The following is a 22,763-nucleotide window of genomic DNA, read 5'->3' on the forward strand; positions in this document are numbered from 1 at the left end:
AGCCGTGCCTCTCTTAACATTTTGTGTTTAATATATTGTCCAGCGGGCAACAAGTTACAACAAAACGGTCTGGCATGATGATTATGAGCCTTTTTGAAAACCATTTATTTAGCATTTGTTTCCCAAGCAAAGACATGAGGCTCAGTAAGATTTCTGTCCACGGATGCCTGCTGCTGATTCTTTAGCAGCTTCTCCATCCAAACCCGGGGCCTCTCCTGCCTGCGATAAATAGACTGTCGCAGTCTCCTTTCAGAGAGGTTTCCCCAACCTTTAACTTTCTTTCCAGAACGGTGATGGACATGGCAGCATTGTTGTGTTGGTTCTCAATGGATCTGTTGACGCTGGTGAATAAAGAGCTTAGTGCATAGAGGAGGAGTCAGAGGAAGCAGCGAGAACAGCTCGAAAAGCTTGGCCGTGTAAAGCATGCCATGGTTGAACTGCTCATTAGCAGCACTATGGAGAGCAAAAGTTACTTCCCCACATGCAGCGGTCTGTGGCTTTAGCCCAGGCTGGAGCTCCGACACTGAGGTGGAACAGATCCATCTTACAACGAATGAGGGTGCAGCTAATGAATGACTTACTTTAGCTGTGTTGTAAAAAACTGTGGTTACTCTGCTGAGTGTTGACTGGAAGCTGTAAGAGGAAGCAGGAGTTTCTGGAGAAAATTGCAAAACAGTACAGTCATGTAAACCAAAACCATGTTTTGTGTTTGCACTCGTCCAAACTGATGTGACCTTTTCTGCTGTTGCAGGACTTTACGCCATAGCAGGACATGGGGCCGCGCATTTTTATCTCCTAACAAGGAGGTGATGTTTGTTTGTGAGCCAGATTACACACAAACTAATGGAAGGATTTCCACGAAATTGGACGGATGTGGTATGGGTCGGGGAAGAACCCATTTAATTTAAGTGCAGATCCAGATCTATGGAGTTTATATGGAATGTTATAAGGTTGTGGCAGGGCCTTGCTAGGGTTATGTCCTCTACTTGGTGCCTTTTTAATAGTTGAAATAAGACCTCAACCAACAACTTATAACTTTTTAGCAGGAATGGATCCAAGGGTGGTGCCAGGGGGTCGCTGCACCCAGCTGCAATCTGATTGGCCCCTAAAGTGCCCGCTTTATGTCATCTTTTCTTTTAATGAACTACGAAAAATACTATCAATAAATATGACAATTTCTTAAGACTTTTAATTTTCTATGTTTTTTTTTTAAGTACACCAATGCTTGAACAGGGAACACCTTTCAAACTGTATTCAATCATGTGTGGTTTTGCTTGAAGCTGTAGAGCTAACTGTAAACAAGGAATGACTTAAAGGTTCAGTGTGTAGAATTAAGTGACATCTAGTGGTGAAGTTGCATATTGCAACTGAATACACCTCACCTCACCCTCCCCTTCCAAACATCATTGAGAACCTGTGGTAGCCGTCAGTTGTCATCGAAACTTGTTTGTGCAGTTTGGACACAGCGGCCTCCGTAGAGAGGACACGCTCCCGATTTAAATATGAAGTATTTAAATATAAAGGGCTCATTCTAGGGTAATGAAAATAACTCGTACAATTAAGTTGATTACACAGTGTAAGCATCACAATTATTTTGTTTTACTGCCGAACAATCCCTTTTCACCTAAACCTTACTGAATCAGAAATTGTGGATGGATGTTGAACATATGATCGACCTCTCTGTGTAATTTGAGGCCCCTTTATGGCCTCTGACTTAGAAAAAGCTTAGATCCGCCACTGCCTTTAAGGCATATAAAGTGGAGAATAAATTGGACAGGTGCTCTTCTTGTGAAAGGATGATTCATTTTAAGAGAAAGGGGTAACTTCCTGTCGGGACTCCGAGCCTATGTGGAGTGGTGAGTTTAGAGACCATCAGGTATTTTTTAAAGGCCTCAGGTGATCATGGAGTTTTGCAAATTTATTTTTTGGGTCGGGGGGGCTGGCTGGCTGGCGGATGTCCACGAGGTTACATTTTATTCACGTGAAACAAGGTTGTGTCTGAACATGAGGAAGAGTGGCACAGACTCGTGGGCGGAGCAGCTCACTTCGCAGCAGTAGTTGTGTGAGCGGTGGTTTGTGCAGGAGGCAGCAGATGCACCGTCCACTCTAAGTCTGCTAAGAAGCCACTAGTCCAATTAACCAGGAGGAGGAGGAGGGGGAAATCCATGAAGCCTGGTAGAGCAACTCGACGATGGACATGACTCCGGTGTGTGATGAAGAGCAGCAGCAGCAACAACAGCAGCCATCAGGAAGCGGCAGGAGAGTGAGCGGTGCGGCGCTGGTGTGAGTCTGAACCGTCCACACCGGATTCCTCCCACCTCTCTCCCTCTCTCTCTCTCTCTCTCTCTCGGGTGAACCCTGGTTAAGCTCCCGGGCAGGAGCCACTGCTGCCTCGGGCCTGGACGCGCTCCTCTCCCCGCCGACTGCTGCGGAGTCTCGCCCCCCCGGACTCGCGGAGGTGGATCTGCTCCTCCAACATGGACACGTTCACCGATGTGCTGCTCGTCACCGCTAACGTGGGCTCGCTCTTCGACAATGTAAGTAGTCCGCGACATTAAAACTACACCAGACCGCGGCGCTGCCAGGGGATTAGACTTAGCGCTGATAGGCTCACACGGGCCGGGCTCCGCTCACACTTGTAGAAACTCGCGTCCTTCTAACTCCGGTTGTGGCTCACAGCGGAGTTTCACTGTCAGCTGTCAGTCCCATGTGCTCTGTAGTATTCATCCGCTGCCGTTCATTAAAAAAGTTACGAGGGCGAAGATGCGCAGTCCGAGTGGACCCATCAATCAATCAATCAATCAATCAATCAAATTAGTATAGCCCATATTAACAGATCATATTTGGTCTCGTAGAGCTTAACACGGTGCAAACATCCTCTGTTCTTAGCCCTAGACAAGAGTGAGAAGAAACTACCAAAATTTTCTTTTTACAGCGATACAAACATATACATCCTCAGAGAGAGAACACTGTGACCTTGAGGTCACATTTAACAACACTCATAATGTAAAGTAGGTGTGAATCATACATCGTAAAAACCATTGTAGAATATACAGTAAACATATGACAAAAATGTTGCCAATGAAATCTTGGTACGTATTCATATACTGTAAACACCTTTTTGTATAATTTACAGTAAACACCAAACAATTTGCCGAAAAGTACAGATAAATTACTTTTGGTACCTTAATGAATATCTACAGGACCCTGGATCTATAACAGGTGTTTTATAAATAAAATAGCCATGCCTTACAGTATACATCTGGCAAAAAGTTATAAAGTTGCTGTTGGTACCTAAACACCGGTACCTAAATACCGAAAAGAACCTTCGGTATACTTTACAGTAAACACCTGGCAACAGTATATGACAGGATACCACTTGTATCCTGCAATGTTTGCTGTATGTAATTTACCGCAGTTCATTTTGTTTTAACAGAAAAACAATAGTAATCTAGTTCATATCATTATCTTGTCTTCTATTCAAATCAAGCCGTTTTGAGATATTACCTCCAGAGAAGGCGCGAACACTTGTGTCTGGACTTTCTCTGGAGTTTGTCTTTCACATATGCAATACACAACAGGAGATACAGGCGTGTTCACAACAACACAGAAATCTCAGGAGCGATGAGAGGTGGTGCAGCAGGCAGGATATAATATAAAGTAAAATATGTGTTTAAAATCCACAGAAATATTTTGTTGCTGCATACTAAAATTGTTTTAACATGAAAGAGGCTGCCTGGTTAAATAAAGGTTTTAAAAGTCACAGAATCGGACAGGTCTCAAACATCGACCGCTACCAAGACGTCTTGGCTCAGTTCACTTCATGTCAGTTCTGCATATGTTTTTAAATTCTCCCACTGTATCAATGGTCTTCACATCATCCAGTATTTGTATAAGCTGATCCTCAGTGTGGACCCTCTCCAGATGTGACCCTCCTGTATCATCATCACCTCTCAGATTCTGTCTCTTATCATCAGTTACATACTTCACTTATCATCACTTATCCTTATCATGCTTCACTGCGTTTACAGCCTCACTGGTGTCAATATATTATGTTACATGCTTTCTAGTTTATAGCCAAGTCTGAGTTAAACAAAAAAAGGGACTAAGGAGATCTGGCTGTATTCTAAACGCTTGGCTAAGTATCCAGTGGTTTGTATTTTGGCCTTGACTGGCTTGATGAAACTTTTAGACCGAGGCGGGAGGAGGGGCTGTTACGCTCATGGAAATTTGGCTCCGGACCATGTTTCCGGTTGCCCGATCTGGCTCCAATGAAAACATGTTAGATCCCATTGTGGGAAATATGTAAACAGATGAGTATCTTCCCCAGGGGAGTTGAGCCTTTTTCTACTCACTTAGGCCCCTCTATTTCTATAAACAAACGCTCCTAAACGTTCACTCAAACTTCGGGATAAGAGCCAGTCCTTGAGCACCTTGCAGGATAAATCCTATTGCTGCCCGGTGGAGGAGCAGCCAAGCAGCTCAGCCAGCGAGACGCTCGACTCCTCTGGCTGCTCTGTTCCACATTTCTATGGCACAGCACCGCAGCCTCCTCCAGCTTGTGTAATGGCCATGTAAAGACTTGGGTCCATCTTATACAATCTTTCCCTTCACTATTACAAATGATTAGACAAATATTCACCTTATAATGGGAACATCTTATTGTAAAAGACATTTCAGCTAATTCTATATATGAACAATAGTTCAACAGGCTGGATTCATCATGGGTAGCAATGACTTTAGAACAGTGCTGGTGGGAAACTCACTGGACCTGTTGTCTGTAACATCGCTCCTAACCCTACACCCCCCCCCCCCTTTCAGGTTTTCCTCTTCTGATTTGTACTCTCTTCTTATGCCTCTGACTTTTTATATCGAAAGGAGAATTAAATTGTGGGTAAACTGTCATGTGAACCTTATCTCTAAACACTATAGAGTTACATATACATGCTGTTGTCCTGCGTTTGTGTTCATGGACAAATAATTTAAATAGGAGTCCCTCACGTCACAGTGGCTATAAGCCAGAGTCACCCACACTGCACTACCATGCAAATACACTATGCAAAGCCCTTTCTCTGGCGGGATGCACGCACCTGGCATCGCAGTGAGGTAGGTGCATGAGAAACAACGTGAAAATGTATAGTTGACAGGACACATGTTGATTGATTAACTGTCTGTCACTGTAGAAAACCCAGTTTTAGAGTTGAGGTGGATTCTTTGGTATGAGAATCAGAAATGTAATAAACTTATTCACCATAAGAACAAAACAGAAAGGAGGCTTGAACAAGTCCCAGCTGATATTGGGCAAAAGATGAAATACTCCCTGTAGAGTTCACCAGTCCATCACTGCACTGACTTGCCAATGTCTCCACTTAATAACATATTTTTAGTTGCAACACCCTGCTACTAAGAAGAAGTCATCTTATGTAACACTAAGTTGGAATTAGGGGAACGGTGCCACTTGAGCTCTCATCCTCACCCTCAAGCCTTTTCTTTCTCTCTATGTTTGTTTGGTGAGTGATCTCCTGTGGGAGGTTTGTTACTGTAGCAGTGTACCATCACCCGTACATGGAGCCCGACAGAATAAATCACCACGTTTGGCTTCAGAGGGCGCAGCTTAGGAAAAGTTACATAGTGTTGCTTTAACAAATATCCAACTTTTGCTTTGTGCATCTTTGATATCTACAGTGTCTGTGGGAGTCTCCCTGTTTCTCCTCACAGAGAGGGATATGCTAATAAGCCTTCAGCCTGGTTGGACACGTTTCTGTGTGTAAAGTTTAACTGCCGGCTGCTTTTCTCATATATGTTTTATAGTATGCCCCACTGCGAAATGGCTATGCAACATTAAACACACCCTCAACACCGATCCTATGGTGTGGGGACCATGGCCAGATTAAAGCAGGTGCAGCTACACTTCCTGGAACATTCAGCCGGTGCAATGAACAGGATATAATATTTCCAGACGATCCTTATTGTTTGTTTTAACCCTGCTCATACTATTTCCTGTCTGAGATTAATTAATCCTGTCTTGCTTCCATTTGACATGATTGTCTATAAATTGTGAATAGACTTCACAAGCTGTTATAAATTTGTCATAGCATGAGACGAAAACAATGGAGTAAGACTTCTATTTATATTTTGCATTTTGAGAATAAAGTGGATATGTTGAGACTTAAGTTGAAATGTTCGGAATAAAGTCAAACTAAATCATCATAAATCGATTTTTGTTGTATTTTGAGAAGTCGACCAGGCAGTTGTTTGTGCAGCTTCTTCAAAGGCCTGATACTGATTTCAAGTGTCTGTTTATGTGCTAAAAGAGAGAATAATCAGTCATATGTGTGCTCACGATTTTTGAAGTGAGTTAGTTTTATACATTCTTAAAATTCAATTTGAATCTTTATATCAAGGTTATTCTTGACATTTTGAATTTATTCTTGATATGCAAAATTGTATCAAAAATCTCCTCCCCTGATTTTTTTCTCTTTACAAACACAACATTAAACTTTTTTCTTGAACTTTTTGACTTTGCCAAAACGCTCATTGGGGGGATATGGCCTTTACGTCAGCCAGCCACCAGGGGCTGATCAAAATGATATAGTCTATGTAAAGTGTATGGAGATTTAACATCGTATACAATGGCTGGTGCTTCCTTGTGGTGTGGATGCAGGTACCGAAGGTATTTGGGTGAAATGTCCGGCGCCACAGAAACCTTTTAGATTGATCCTCTTATGAAAGGGAGATGAGATGAAAAGTTCACAGGATAAAAGATTTAATAAGTAAAATAAATAAAGGAAAAACTAAGGAGGAGAAAAAGTAATTATGGTTGTAAAAGAAAACAGAAGTTAGTTCTATAAAAACATTTAATGTAACTTTTTCTTTAGTCTCCTGATTTGAGGTTAAAGAAAAGGTTAAAACTTTATATTTCTCTTTCATTTCATTTTGAATGATTTATTCAAAAATGTTATTACATGTTGTATATTCAGGTTTGTTTTTGACTCGGAATTATAATCTTGCTCCATATCTGATGTGGTATTAGGTACCTGTTGCAATTATTAATTATATTTTCACCGCGGAAATTATATGTTAATGTTTTGTTGACTGATGCCACTGTGGCCAGAAATTGAATTAATATTGATCAGTATTTGATTTGGTCTCCTACAGGTTGAGTGCAAGCTTTTGATGATTTGTTTTCTCTGTCATTTTACAGTTGGGTGAAATTCAAAGTGAATGGTTACTAGAGCTGTACAAGGTAAGTTTTGGCTTCCAAGGTTTTTGATCAATAATTTATAGATTCAAACATTTGCACTCTTGCCATATGTTACTCTTAGATTTGTGCTCTTATTCTGGTCCAGTTCAGGCAACAACACATTTGTCACACATAGTTTTTTTTCTAGCTCACTTACGTAGGCTGCTGCATCATCATCATCATCATACACGGCGGCTGCCTGTGCCTCTGGAAAACAGATACTGTGCTGATAAGTGAGAACAAAGCCCCACTGGGCCCAGCACAGAAACTCAATAAGATAAAAAGTCCACATGACCTCTAATGGATGGTTAACTTCCTCCTGTAACACACAGCGTTGACCCTCTTCACTCCTCGTTACTTTGTAATGTCAGATGTGTACACTGAGGGCCGCCTGCTTTGTTACAGACTGTCCACAGCTACAAGCCTCAGTTCATCGCCCTGCACTTCCAGGAGGTGGGAGGGAAGGACTACATGGTGAACATGGGCCATGCAGAAGACTTCTTCAGGTACGATTCTTGTGCAGAATTCATGACCCTCGCCCCAATTCAAAATGTTAAAGAAAAGGAAAATATCTTCCTGGATCCCCTCCCAGATCTTGATCCACACGGAAATTGGATGTGTTTTTCTGTGTCCCATACCACATCCTTCCAGCAAGTTGGTATCTCGGTGATCCGACCAGTAGTTTTAGCAAAATTCTGCTAACTAGCAGAATTTTGACTTGTTATAATTTGTTGGATTATTCTCTACTGACCGACTTTGTTACCTCGACCATACGTAACCGAGGTCATTTTTTCATCGCTGCTTTTCGGTTTGTTAACAGGATTACGCAAAAACTACAGAACTGAATTTCATTGTTATTTGGTGGATTGTGGTCCAAGGAAGAACCCTTTGGACTATTTCATTGTCCCTTCCTTTGATTGCAAGACTGTGAGGGCCGTTTTGTCCTTTTTTTATGTTAATCTCAAAGTATAATTTAGAGACCTTAATGAAAAATCCAGTATATTTAGAAGACTGATCTTTGTGTGTGAAATTTGGTGCCGTTTGATCGAATGTAATATAAAATGTAACAATTCATTAGAATGTCTAAAAACAACTAGACCTACGTTATTTATTTTGTTTACTTGTTGTGCTTACATTATCTGAAATATTGTCAACAATGTTCATACCCAGAGAAATCAAAACTTTTACTTAAGGTAATGGGACGTTTTATCTTTTGTTAATGTTTTGACTGAGAGACCCCTAGTGGCCAAGGTTACATATTGTTTAAAATGAGTGCTGGGCTTCAGCAGTGGTGTATAAATTGAACTCGTAGAGTGTCTACGAGTTCAGTTTATAAAATGTCAGAAAAAATTAAATAATAATAACATTTAACCCAAAAAGACACATTTTTAAAATGTAGAACAAGTGAAGCTTTGGCTTTTTTATATAAAAAATGCTGTAAATGTAATAATTAATCCTAATAATTGTTTCAGATTAATTGTCTAATCTCTTCTCCTCCTGCACAGGAACAAGCTTTTTAGTTTGTGTTGTCGCCTCCTGACTGATCTGTTGTGTTGTGTTGTTTCCAGGAGCATTGAGTCCCATCAGGAAATGAAAGACTACAACAGGGTGTGCATCTATGTGGACAACAAGTTCCAAGCAGAGGACGGCTTTACAGTAAGTCCTTAGACAAGTCCCAGTAGTTCACACCTGCTCCCACTAGATGGAGTCCTCCTCCATGTTAGTGCTCAGTGGCCATTGGAGCTACTGCTTGGATCTGCTATGACAAGGAACTGGTTGTAGAGTGGAGCATCATAAATAGTGCTTTTCTGTGTGTAGCACTTATTTTAACTTCTAAAACTGTTCATATCAGAGAATGTTGACGTAGGTTATATGTGTGTATTTAACACATTTAAAGGTTTGTATTTACTTTGGAAAATAGAGGCCAAAAATAGCTTTCTAAAAATGGAGGTGACATCATCTGGCCACTACATAGAGGCTGAGATGTGATGAAGACATTTAATCCATTTAAATAAAAGATCTGGAGTGAAACAATGTGCTCATTAAATGTTGCTAATCTGACCACAGTCATTTTGACTGTATCAAAGTCGATAATTGATCAGCAATTCTTTTTTTGATTCAACAAAATGGAGGTTATGGGAGATTTGATCAAAGAGAGACTGTCCTGTTTGTCTCATTGAAAGCTAGCTTTTTAAGATGAAGACATTTTTGTGATTGAAAAACAAAACATAATGTTCTCAGTACATTCTGTTGTAGGTGCGCCGATTTCCCCTAACAAGAATCTGTCTTCCTCTGAGTTGTGTTTCTGAGTTTGGGACATTACTCACAGGTATGCGAACAAACCTTATGTAACGCTCATAGATCTCAGATATACAATGGCAAACAGAGTTGTAGAAGTAACTCAATGTGGGCACAGACCTGGCACCAGCAGGAGATATTTTAAAGACAGGTTTGTTAAGTCATGCCATTACCTTACATCTCTTTATCATCGTGTATCGTTGCACCCAGAGACTGTCTGCATAGCTGAAGTCAACTGTTCATAACAACTGCTGGGATGTCGCCCGGGTCATGATGCCGACCTCGATGCCCCACATCTGTCCTGACAGAGATTAGAATAGTGACTTACACAGCATGAGGGTGTTTTCAGCATCTATTGTATTTTTGAATTGTGTTTTGTAATTGCTCCCAATGCGTTTTTCAGTGATTCCGTTCAGATGTGGTTTTAACACCCATCTTAAAAGGATTCGATCACAAGTACTCAGTGTTCATTTTATGTGTGGCCGCCCCCCCATGCGTCCCGAGATCCACTTTCTGGCCACATTCTTTTTGCTGTGTAAACACAAATGTGTCCTCGGCCACAAATGAGAACCAACTACTCATCGGACGTCCTCTGATTCGTTCCTGTTTGGATGTTTTTTTTGCGCTTCTTAGTGACAATTCATTGATTTGTTTGTGGCCAACGCCCCATTGTCAACACTGATTACCACATCATGATCGATACTTTTTCTTATATTGGTAAAATATGTCTGCACACAGTCATTCATTCAGCCCCTCCTGACTCTAATCACTCTCTTTCATTCTCTGTGTCTCTCTCTCACTCACACACACATTGTCATCGGACACATCTGTAAACTCTAAAACTGGGTAAAAACACAATTTGGTCCTCGTGAACAGAAATGCCGCGTGTGATTATTTGCATACAGAGCAGTGAGAGAGTGAGATCCAATCACACGCAGTCACAGGAGACACATTCAGGATGCATTTGTATTCCAGAAGTGAACAGACAGACGTAACGCTGACCCCTTATGATCGGATCTCTCAGGACAGATGTTAATACCGGGTGTGAACAGGGCCAGTGTTAGTTTGTGCCCTGGTTTAGGTAACAACTCCCCAGGGGAGAAAAGTGGCTGCGTACTTCTTAAACTATTAACCCTCACTCCTCCCAGGTGATACCCTCACACTGCATGTGTGACAGTAGGGGTCAATGGCAGCATCTGTAGACTGTAGGTGTGGGAAGTAAAAAAGAGGCAAGTCAATGGCCAGGTGTGTGTGAGTGTGTGTGTGTGTGGGGGGGGCAGGCCCGGCCAAACTCAATACATTTAACTCCAGATTAAAACTATTGATCCCAGCCTATTTGTGCACGATAAATAAAGTGTGCGAGGGGGTTGGAAGACAGCTGGGACTAAGTTTCCCCTTCGCTCCGAGTGTTCGCACCCTCCACTCTTTGCCCTGAGAGGGTTCAGCCCCCCCCCACCTCCACCGCCGCTCCTAATGCCTCATTCTCATTTCGTCGGTGCCACCTGCATTGATTTTCAATTTGTTTCCCCCGGGCTGCAGATCATCAGTTATGTGGCCAAGAGAGAGTTTGGGGGGTTCTCCTCTCAGGGCTGCAGGAGTGGAGGGGGCTGACTTACATGCATTCCCAGTACAAATGGTGTTTTGATAAAAAATCACTTGTAAGTCAATATTTTTTTATTAAACTGTGCACAAACCTGATTGATGAAGATAGGTGTTTGGCAGAGTATGTGGAGGAGAATGTGTATCTGTGTTTGAGTGTGTGCTTTGCTGCACGGTTTGAGTGGTCTGTGTTGTCACTGATCCAACATAAACAAGGCCACACTTAGTTGTTTTTAAGATAACTAATTATCTCGATCATCCTTGATTTCCCCAAAAGAATAATGAATAAACTTTTTTTTTTCAAGCAAAAATAATATTTTAACTTTTTCTAGACCTGCTCCTCAGAAATATATTTGTTTGATTGAGTTTAGTTAAGAGCAAAAGAAAACTTTCGGGCTTGTACCTGAAAAAGAGCTGTCTGGCCTTGCTCTAACCTCGCTCCCTCAGTTTGGACAAGTCGGTCACTAATTGCCGCTCACTGGAGCCGACAATGGAGACTCTTCCATTTTATTAAATGAGGAGGACTTTGGCACTGAAGATAAATGATCTCTTCAGGGAGAGATCTCTCATGCTCTGGCTGGATGGGGAAGGGGGGGGGGGGGGGCACTGTGGCTCGTCACGCCCTGAGCCCTTCGAGCCCTGGCTTTCTTTGTCCCCCCCCAAACACACACACACACACACACACACTCCACCAGTCACAGCGGCAGCTCTGGCAGACAGCAGGCCTACTGCTTAATACCTTTTAAATTGTTTTAATTTTCTGCCTCTATTGATCTCGCGGGGCATGATTAATCAGATCAGTGGAGCAGGCAGTTAGTACATTAAAGATTGTCAGCACCACGTCAGGGATGATTGGGCGCTGAAGTGTGTGTCTGAGGGATAGCATGTGGATCTGTTGTGCAGCCACGCGTCGGCTTTGTGCGGCTAAATTCTTTTTAAAGTTTCATGTGTCTTTGGGAGAGTAACGATAAACTGTGTCGTACTGTATCGTTCAATACAAGGCTCACAATTCAACTCACATGATGGGGGAATAAAACGATTAAATCCATCATCGCAGCAGCTGAGAGGATTACTCCCGTTTATGACATCTTACTTTTGGTTTCATTGTTAATCACTGCAGAGAAAACCTCTGAAAGCTATTGCTGAATTTCAAAATGCTGAAAATATATAATGTTTTTATGAAGTTTTAAAGTTGCAATTTGAAAAAGGACATGTTTAGGACATGTAAGAAATAATTAATTATGTTGTTACCGACAACATTTCAAATTGCAACTTTTATCTTTAAAAACTGTTAAATATTCCAATGAAAATATATGTCGTTCACATGTTTAGGCCCTCAATGATTAAGTACATTTAAAATACTAGTTCAGTCAGATGCTGGTTGCATCTCTCTCTGAAACCGTCAGAGTGACCTGCAGTAATTGAGACCGACTGCAGGACTCAGTCCACGGAGCCCTGAATCCACGGCTGCTGCACAAAGAGCTGTTCATCTGTTTATTCAAAGTTCTGTGAAGCTCAACTCAGGATGCAGAACCAGTAACAAGAGGATCAATTGTTGTTACTGGTGTCATGCTCTATGACGTCACTTATTTAAAGTCATTAGTATTGAAGGTATCACACATCGAAATTTCACCAAATTCATCACTGCACTTACTTGGGCCTTAACAACACACGTGCAGAGTGTGAAGCCGACAGGATGAGTGGTTCTCGAGATATGTGAGCCACAGACAGACAGAGATGTTTCTAGAATTGGTAGATGTGATAACAATAAAAATACTTCTGATGTAACTGAAAATATTTAAAATTGGAAAGTTGACTTTTTCTGGGCTTAACATCCAAATTGAACTTCTGGTCATTTTCTTGCTTATCCTTGCAACAGCTGTCTCAAAGTAAAGGTGTTGACAAAAATAACACGAGTTATGCTCCATTTGAGTTGGATTTGTCTCCACTTTTTTTAGACGCTTCAGTTCCTAAGTGATTTAACAGAAACCGATCTTGCATACGATAACTTGTGTTGCTCCCAGCTGCATTTATCGGATATTGTACAATTTGAACACTCTTCATTTCTGTCTCTCCGCAGGCTCTGGGCAGCATGTACTTCATCCACAAGACGCTGAAAGACATCTATCAATATGACTTTAATGGTAAAAACTTGAATGCTTAATTGTGACATTCACATTGATTGTGATTATTTTATTATTCATTAACTGATGAAAGAATCATGTCCCTTTTTTCCTTATAAAAACAAAGGAAGTAGTATTAGCTCAATGTAAACCCTCCCCTTTTATCATGTGCTGTTTCAGTAATGTTACACTAATGCTCATAATTTCAATGTTGTGCTTGATTGACGAGATTCAGGTCATTTCTCTAAACCAGGAAGAGCAAAACAGCTTTTGGTGCGTAACTACACTTTGACCATGTATTTGCAAAGAACCTGAATTCAAAGTGGAGCTGTTATTTTCCTGCTGCATAGTCCAGTCACGTTAGGTGTGAAAAAGCTCCTCAGAAAAGCTTATGGAAGAACCATAAACATCCTGGAGCTGCCACTGGCCGCGTGGCCCCAAACCGATTGTTGCTCGCCAAACGCAGTCTAATGGCCTCGCTTATAGATTCTCTCATCACGTATGCCGCTCTGATGAGGTTAACACCAGTTTATTGATTGCTGTTTGCATGTTTTCTCACTCTTTTACATGTCACGCTTCTCTCCCCCCATCTCTCTCCCTCTCTGTGCAGTTAAGGATTTTAAACCGGTGTCAGGGCAGAGCAAGTACGTGGGCTCCCTGGACGGGGTCGCCACAGTGGAGAAAGAAAAATTCCCAAAGAATTTCTGGCCTGATGTGAGTTCGCACGCATGAGTGTGCATCTGTGTATGGCTGCATCCGTGTGCAGGTGTAGGGAGGGGTACGTGTGGGCTGCAGGGAGACGTTGTTGGGACAAATGAGTCTACTGGGGCTGGGGGGGCCGTCTGCCCGCTCTGACAGGGAGATGAGACAAATTATGGGGGAGAATCAATAATGATCAGTTTGGCCCTTCAAACATTTGGAGCGCTGCTGTTTACTCACTCACTCTAATCTGTCTCTGTTGCAGTTCAAGTGGTCCAGAAAGGGCTTCATGAGGACCCGCTGGATCATCCACAACCAGTATGTACCGTGCACAGACCTCACCTTTTATAACACAGTTGAGGTCACACTCAAACCGCTTTCAGTTTTCGTTCTTTGTGGACTCCTGCATTTATTGGAAAGCTCGTCTGATGACTCATAATGAAACTGGCTCTGCTGTGACCTAAAAGATTCTCAACAAAACGGAAAGCCACTGATTACATCTGTGTTGGATTGTGAACAACAACACAGACATTACATTTCATAAATGTAGGACAAGTGTTTTTTGCTTTTAATGTTCAGCTCTAACACCAATCTCACTCCAAAGTAACCTTAAGTTTTGAAAAACATACTTACTTAAAGACATTAAGAATTTTAAATTTAAAGAAGCTATAATCAAAACTTCTATATTAAAATGGGTTGCATGCCTACTTTTTTGAGAAAACTAAAATACCTCACCTTTTATAACACAGTCGAGGTCACACTCAAACCGCTTTCAGTTTTCGTTCTTTGTGGACTGCATTTATTGGAAAGCTCGTCTGATGACTCATAATGAAACTGGCTCTGCTGTGACCTAAAAGATTCTCAACAAAACGGAAAGCTACTGATTACATCTGTGTTGGATTGTGAACAACAACACAGACATTACATTTCATAAATGTAGGACAAGTGTTTTTTGCTTTTAAGAATTTTAAATTTAAAGAAGCTATAATCAAAACTTCTATATTAAAATGGATTGCATGCCTACTTTTTTGAGAAAACTAAAATACTTATTGTGACAAACCCATAAAGATTTATCACCCACATTTACTGTTTGGTTCTCTTAAATGATCAGAATAGTTTTCAGATGCAGCTGTTTAGTGGAGAAGCGCTGATAAACTCTCCTTATACAACAGCAAGCCTAGCCAAGCCAAGCAGCCAACACTTAGCACACAGATATTTCCTTCAGCACTTGGTGGAGACCAAAACAGAGGGAATCGTGGATGTATAGCCAGGTGTATTCTGGATGTGTATGCAGGGGAAACCATGGAGGCAAATAAAATCAACGAATGCAGGTTTAACTTTCCGTGAATAAAATAATGTGTAATTCACAAAATGTTAAGTAATAAACATCTCATACAACTCATACCTCCTGTTTCCTCATCACCCAAGTTATTAGTATAATCTGTGTTGACCCCTCCCCAGTGTTTTACTATAAATGGAATTATTCCTTTAGTTTAGGAACTAAACTTTCAAGTTACCAGTTATTTAACCTATACAGTATATGTAGCCAATATAATATGTTGCTCTGGTGCTACTTGGTATTTTTATTTGCTATTAAGAAGCAGAGAACGTATCTTTCTGTCACTGAATGAAAATGAATGACACGCAGAGTGCTGCTGCTGAGTAGTGTAGTCACTGTTTGCTCGGCCGTGGTGTTACATGGGGGTAAAAACAAAAGGAGACCACAATCCATGTGCCACTGCATCACGTCGTGAGTCAACACTGCCCTTTTGTCCGGTGCACATTAGTTGTCTCCCAGCGACAGCTGAAGAAAAGGAGTGAACGCTCGACACAAAAGACAAATGTGATTTTTTGTGGACTAGGATTTAACACGAGTGCACTTGCTGATAAGCAAGCGTTGGAGTGACACCTGTGTTGGCGCACACATATTAACACGCCCACATGCATACTCGCCTCTGGCTTGTCTTCCTCCACCTGCCTCATATCACCGTATTGTGTGTGTGTGTGTTTGCTTCACAGAGGTTTGGACCTGGTCAACGTCCACCTGTTCCATGATGCCTCCAACCTCACTGCCTGTGAATCCAGTCCTTCCATTTACTCAGCCAACCGCAAAAACGCTCTGAGATACGTCATCAACAGGTCGGCCCTGCAGCTGTGTATAAATATGGCTGTAAAACACTCATATACGTACAGACATATATATTTTTATTTCTGTGTGGTGTCAAAGCAGCTGGCCCATCCCTTCTTGGGATTACTACACAGCTAATTTACCAACACATTCATCTTCTTCCGGTATTACATGAACAAACATGAAAAATAAAGAAGTTATCACATACAGAACTATTACATCTATACACGATAACAAGCTTTTTCTCTCTCCCAGGCTTTCTCCAGGTAACTGACTAATTTATATGTTTCATATGTAAACAGCCATCTCTGCACATCATCCACATGTACCACCCTTTTTACTTTACAGAACAGAGCATTACACAGTTCACAATAGAAGGCACACTCGAAAACAAAATGAAACAAGTTTTCTGCATTGATACAGCGCATTGGACAGATCTGATGTAAGGTTTAATCTGTGTGTTATGTTTCCAGGATATCAGACAGCCGCTACTCTCCTCTGCCTTTCTTCCTGTTTGGAGATTTTAACTTCCGTCTGGACACACTCAGTCTAGTCCAGGTACATAATATATATGTCATATATGTGTGTAGAATGTGTGTGTGTAGAATATGTGTGTTTTATGTTTTTTTTAACACACACCTTCCTTGTGTTTGTTGTCTGGGAGCAGCATTTGTCCACTAAGGCAGAGGCTCAGACAGTGAAGAAGGACAGCAGCAATGAAGTGGAGAAGATCACCTGGGAGGAGAAAGACAATGACCACCAGGTGAGTGAAGCAGTTAAACAAACAGCTGACATTTTTATTTGGAAGTGCTGCCTCCAACTCCCTTGGCTTTGCCTCTCATGCAGGTCTTGCTCCAAATCAAGGAGAAGCAGTTTGCCTACCTGCACCAGGCCTATTTCAGGGAGGACAACGTCCCGTCGGTGAGAGCACCATCTCAACTCTCACCCACACAAACCCCATCGCCTCTGCCGCAGTCTCACAGAAACTCTTGTTATGTATCATACCTACATTTCAACCCGCTGCGTAGCAACTATCTGGCACGTCTTCACAGATATAGATCAGATCCTATCGGCGGAAATAATGCAGTTTGAGTGACACATGATAAATGCAAAAGCACGGAGGTAAACAAGACTGATAACTGAGGCGGTGATTTGGCTTTTCACCTGGGCAGAAGTTGCACCCACTCACCTCATGATGTTTTTTTTTTTTTTTACGTGTTGAGATTTCCTCAGCAATTATCATTGACCTCTTTTGTTCCTCAGCTTCTGAAATATGACAAGGAAGTCGCGGACTTTCAGGATGTTATTAGAGAAGAGGACATCAAGTTTCCACCGAGGTATAACTGGAAACATTCTGCGTATAAAAACTTCCAACTCTGTTTTAATTCCCCTCATGACTCTCATCCTCTCATCCTCAGCTACCCCTACAGTGAAGAGTACACTAAACCCACCCAGTACATGACCACTCGCTGTCCTGCCTGGTGCGACCGTATCCTCATGTCACACACTGCCCAGGAATTCATCTGCAGGGTCAGTCAGTGCTTACTATGGTTGTATTTACAGCTGAAATCCCAAACTCTCAGAATGTCATCAATTATCATGTCCACAAAGTGTAAAATACATTTAAAAAATCACCCTTTTTTGTGATGTTTAAGAAAATTAACAGAAAATCAAGAATTAAGAAGGTTTCTCTTCACCCTCTCTTCAAGTTTTAGAAAAATAAATAATTAAAGACATTTTTTCGACATTATGGCTCAAAAACATGCTAAGTTACAAATACAAACAAATTGCTACTTTAAAAGACATCTTTGCAATAGCAAGCATTCAAGGGGGAAGGCATTATACTGGGAAAAGTGTGGAAAACATGTTAGTCTGTGTCTAGTGGCTCCAGTCTGAACAGTATTGTTGTTATCATTGTACGGTTGTGTTATCCATCCTGGGCTTATGTGCAGATCCCAACAACTGTGTTTTCTTTTAATTTGCTTTATTAATACAAATGACACAGAAATGAATTGTGTCTTTTCAGCGAGACGATGGCGAGAGGGGCATTGTTTACAACACACTGGGTCCTAACGTCTGTATGGGAGACCATAAGGTAACAGAGGAGAAGCTGTGAGCTGGAGGTGAACAAAGCATCCACGCAGAGTAACTCTGTTGTGTTTTTGTGTTTCTCCTTTAGCCCGTTTTCCTCTTCTTCTCATTGAAGACAAACGACCATTGACTTGGATCCTTGTCAAGGGTAAGTGTGTGTGTGTGAGTGTGTGTTTCTATGTGATGGTTCCAGAAGGAGGCCTCGGAGTGGGAGAGCGATCATAGTAATCTTGCTCCTGTCCCCTGAGAGCCATAACCCCGGCTGGCCCAGTGGACTCAGGATATGAACTAAGATGAAGTGCCTGCGGGACACAAGCTCTCCTTTGTGCCCAGTGTATTTGGAGCCCGAGCGATCAGCACCTTTCACTGATATATGTCTATTGAATCCTCTCCACTGTCACTGTGGCACCGTCCTAAGTGCATCGCTGGGCCGCTTTTCATTAATTACCATTTGGACGGTCGGCCGAGAGAGACATACATTGTGCCGGGCAGCCTATTGGCATTTTTATGGCCATGATTTTGTTTTGCTGCCGCTCAAATTTATTTGTTTTAAGGATGGACAGCTTTTTCATGAGGCTCCTTCTTCACTAAGCTGCAAAATGATGAGTTACATGTAACAAAGAGACTTCAGGGAAGAGTCTTTAAGACAAAGTTCAGTCCAGTTAAGCAGCAGCTTGGTATGTCTCAGACTGATAAGGATGGCTGCCATTTAGCGTTTATCTTGTTTACTAGTTTTAAATAATAGGTTAGACTTGTTTTATATTCCTTGAGTGAAAGATCTGGTGTCTCCACCCACAGTGACCTGCAACGACACTCTGACCTACACATTCAAACTGGTTAAACTGAGTTTGACTTTATATCTACTCTCATATCTGGGTGTGGGTGGCTGTGTGTGCGTGTATGTGTGTGCAGGTCCCATCCTCGGAGCTCCTCCACACTGTCAATACCTGAGGACTGTTCAGCATGATGGTTACCCACTAAAACCCACCCTTCAGCTGGCCACAGGGCTCGGTTCAGTCCCCCCTGTGCCCTCGGACACTCCACCCTCACATCACCGGTGTGTCCGACCTGCTCTCACTGTCACATCCTGTCCACCAGAGCTTAAGAGACTCGGAACACTGACCTATCCTCATCTGCTGTGAATTTCTGAAGCAGTTTTTCAGATTTTTCTCTTTCTCAGAAATCCACCAACATCAAAACCAAGTGACCCTAAGGATGAAAAATTCCTGCAGGTTTTCTTTTTTTAATGGGAACCAATCATTGATGTGAAGACTTGAATGTGTGAGTCTGGACCGGGCCCTTTACATGTATGTGTACATGTAATATATTTAAATATTCCTAAAGGTGTGAGTAGAGTGATTTTAGTTGTATTTTTTTAATTATATGCCTTTTTTAACTGGCAGTGTCAGAAATCCCACAGCCAATATCACGAATTTAGTCATGTTCTTTGGCCCTTAATACTGTAATAAGTGTAATTTAGTAAATCCTCTCTGGCTTGTCAGTTGTAAATTAGTGGTCAAATTCAGCCAATCATAATCCAGTGTTTTAAGATTCAGAGTAATTTACTATTATCGAGAATCGTAAAAAACATGGGACCAACAATTGGAAATAATCAGCTCGACTGACCACATGATGTATGCTTTTATTCTGTAGTTGTCGCCATTGTGAGTTCAGGTATTTAATGTGATTTTTTTTTTTTTTTTTTATCCAACACCAGCGGGAAAAACAACAGAGGAATGTTAACTGATGATGTCTTCACTCAGATGCCCCTGTTAGATAAAACGCAGAGAGGATTTCTCGATGACATGTTTTTCTAACACAGTTGATTTAGCTCCTGATAACATTTTTTAATCATACGATAAAACGTATTTTAAAAATTTCTCAGAAAAGTGTCAGAGGTTTTCATTGGTGACCTTATTCAGTCAGAGAGACAATGAACCAACTAAAGCAGTTTAGTTCATTTTAACCCAGAACCAGGATCTTTTTACCCTGTTGATTTTACAATGATGTCCATTCTGTGCACCAACTGTACTTTCCTACTAAGTGCTTTATTCCACAGCTACAATCTCAGCAGTCCTCACATTGTTTTTACTGTTCTCACTGAGTGTTGAATATTTTTTTCACATTGTCACAGAAAACGACTTCTCTCTCTGCTCTGGTTGGCATCGACCATATTTCATTGCCAAAAGAATTGAACTGTACAGGCCTCATATGTGAAGATTAGGTGTGGATGTGCGAGTCCCAAATCCTGTTTATATACTATATATATATATATATATATATATATATATATATATATATACACTTAGCACCAGAGCTGTAGCATAATGTATTTGTGATGTGTGGCTTATTGTTTTCTTTATCTGGCCTTTAGGGAATTTAAAACATGTTTGTGGTTTGTTGCTCATTCTGTTTTAGATTTTTGTTGAGTGTTTTGTGAAAGTTAATTTGTCATATACATCTTAGTGGTAAACCAGCACTCCGTATAGATTCTTAGACATCAGCTTCTTTTTTTTTTTCATGCATAATGTCACAGATATTCATATTAGGTTTGGTCTGTCAGTCACGATTGAAACGCTTACATAAAAACATCAAGGTCAGACTCTGTGAACCAAGTCAGTTTGTGTAGATTGAATTTAAGTAATAAATGTAGCAGTTCATTTATGGACCAGTCATGGGAGTGGAGGTGGTTTTAAGGCCAGTATTACCTTTTAAATGAACCCTGGTCCAACACTACATACTTACTTTTGTAAATAAAATATTACCCTCACAAAAATGTTGTGTCGTTATTTATTGGCTTTTAGCAGCAACGTCTTTTACTCTGAATGCAGTTGTAACACTGCCGGGGATGTTGATTGACAGCTTTGGGTTAAAGGAACAAACAGACATTATATAACAAATAAATTGAGGCTTTATGCAATAGAGAGGTGATTTCAATCTTTGTTCCAGTTGGCAACTTCTCTCAGTTCCTTGTATCAAAAAGCTGCCTCCACCCTAGTTTCTGATGATCCTATCTGAACCGACGTCAACTGCAGTGTCCGAGATATGAGAAAAATCCCGTCATACATTTATCATAGCATCTTGCTGTTTTGATACGGAGCATGCAAAAGAACCAATGAGAACTGGATATCCGACCTGCATTAAAAAACATGTTTATTACTGTTTGTGTGCGCTGTGTTTTTCTGAATCCAGTTGTGGATGGAGTTTTGCTTATTTTGTGGCAGAGGAGAAATTACATCTAAAACGGACGAGGCAATCAAGCCGCCCTCCACAGCAGCAGAGGGCTGGTGTTTTTACGACGTGCTTTTGAGACTGAAAATTTTTCAAGTGCCAACAAATCAAAAGACTGATTCCAACCTAAAAAAAATCCTAGTTCCCTTATGATAGATTTTATAATGTCTGATGGCCTTTAAATATTTGCATTATCAAAGCTCCAATATGGATGTACAAAAAAAGACATTTACTGGCAGGATGGTAGTGTAGGACATGATCATGTGTACAGTGCATTTGCTGGTAGATTCCAACCTGTTTTATTGTCTTTAATGTGACTGGCTGGGCGGCATTCCTCTCCTCTCTTCCTCTGGCACCATCATGTCAGTCCAGATGGAGGCTAAACTCACTGAGCTTTAATGGTAAATGAGCTGCTCTGCCTCTATTGATTTTGTGTTGCGAGATGTCGAGCGGGCTGCTGGGGTCATTGTCTTCAATTAAGCCGCGCCACACTGGTAAAGCACACAGTAGTTGGCCTTTGACCTTTGTACTTCTCTCCAGCTTTTGTGCTTCTGTCGCTCGCGGTTTCACTTCAACTGTCACTTGGCAGTGAATGCACCGACGGAGGCTCCAGCCTCTGCAGCCAAATAATGGTTCAGTTTGAGTTTGGTTAAAATTAAGAATGAAATCACCAGATATTACAAATAACGCACAACAGTTTATTGCATTGGCCATTGACATTTTTCACAATGTACAAATGAAATCAAAATGCAAATCTTTATTTTAACCACCATTGGGTTAAAATGTATTTGCATACCATTTATACATTTTCCCATTGTGTCCGTATTAATAATGTAAATTTAAATAAGTTCCTGCCATATGCATCGTGACAGAATTCACATTCAGTGTCTGTAACAAGAATGTTAAACTCATTACAATAATCTTTTATTATTAAAAGTAACTTTCGGGATAATATTTCCCTTAAATTTTAACCTCAAAATGTTCCAGCACACTAGGTATATCAATGAGTAAAGAAAGTTTCATAAAGTCAGTTTGACATGACATGACACTTTGCCGTTTAATTTTGAAATTCAAATAAGCACCAACAAGTCCATCTGTTCAAATGTAGAACACATGACTGCTGTTGTTCTCTTCTTTATTCATTAGAATCAGAAACGGCTCCATCATGCACTTTTTTCCCCCCATGTCATTTCTCATATTTTTACAAAATGAAGAGACCTAATCCCCCCACATGTCATTATAACAGTAAACAGACCAGAGATCAGTAACTTATAAAAGTAAACCTCTTCTTTTAGCTTCGTTTTGTGTATTGAACCCTCTGATGTCCTGCTCTGAACATGCTTCATGGATT

At 41.1% G+C, this 22,763-nt stretch overlaps 1 protein-coding gene across 2 annotated transcripts; it reads left to right on the plus strand.

Annotated features, from left to right (window-relative positions):
• The first annotated feature begins 1,833 nt into the window (after positions 1-1,833).
• Positions 1,834-20,957, plus strand: inpp5l (inositol polyphosphate-5-phosphatase L). 2 transcript variants are annotated; one of them, XM_053420842.1, is made up of 16 exons: positions 1,834-2,537; positions 7,205-7,246; positions 7,649-7,749; positions 8,812-8,899; positions 13,221-13,284; positions 13,874-13,977; positions 14,228-14,280; positions 15,982-16,101; positions 16,564-16,648; positions 16,758-16,853; positions 16,937-17,011; positions 17,354-17,427; positions 17,509-17,620; positions 18,117-18,185; positions 18,270-18,329; positions 19,094-20,957. In XM_053420842.1, the coding sequence occupies exons 1-15, from the start codon at positions 2,478-2,480 to the stop codon at positions 18,309-18,311; spliced, it is 1,185 nt and encodes a 394-aa protein (XP_053276817.1). In that variant the 5' UTR covers positions 1,834-2,477; the 3' UTR covers positions 18,312-18,329; positions 19,094-20,957. The 2 variants fall into 2 exon arrangements, with proteins under 2 accessions (XP_053276817.1, XP_053276818.1); XM_053420843.1 differs by lacking the exons at positions 1,834-2,537; positions 7,205-7,246 and adding an exon at positions 7,425-7,562 and having other exon boundaries at positions 7,647-7,749.
• The last annotated feature ends 1,806 nt before the right edge of the window (positions 20,958-22,763 follow it).

This window comes from Pleuronectes platessa, chromosome 4 (assembly GCF_947347685.1).
Source record: "Pleuronectes platessa chromosome 4, fPlePla1.1, whole genome shotgun sequence".
In the NCBI taxonomy this organism is placed as follows: domain Eukaryota; kingdom Metazoa; phylum Chordata; class Actinopteri; order Pleuronectiformes; family Pleuronectidae; genus Pleuronectes; species Pleuronectes platessa.

Coding starts and splice junctions, on each gene's coding strand:
- inpp5l (XM_053420842.1), top strand. CDS start 2,478: ATGGACACGTTCACCGATGTGCTGCTCGTCACCGCTAACGTGGGCTCG. Junction 16,102..16,563: donor CTGAGATACGTCATCAACAG/GTCGGCCCTGCA, acceptor TTATGTTTCCAG/GATATCAGACAGCCGCTACT. Junction 16,854..16,936: donor AGAAAGACAATGACCACCAG/GTGAGTGAAGCA, acceptor CCTCTCATGCAG/GTCTTGCTCCAAATCAAGGA.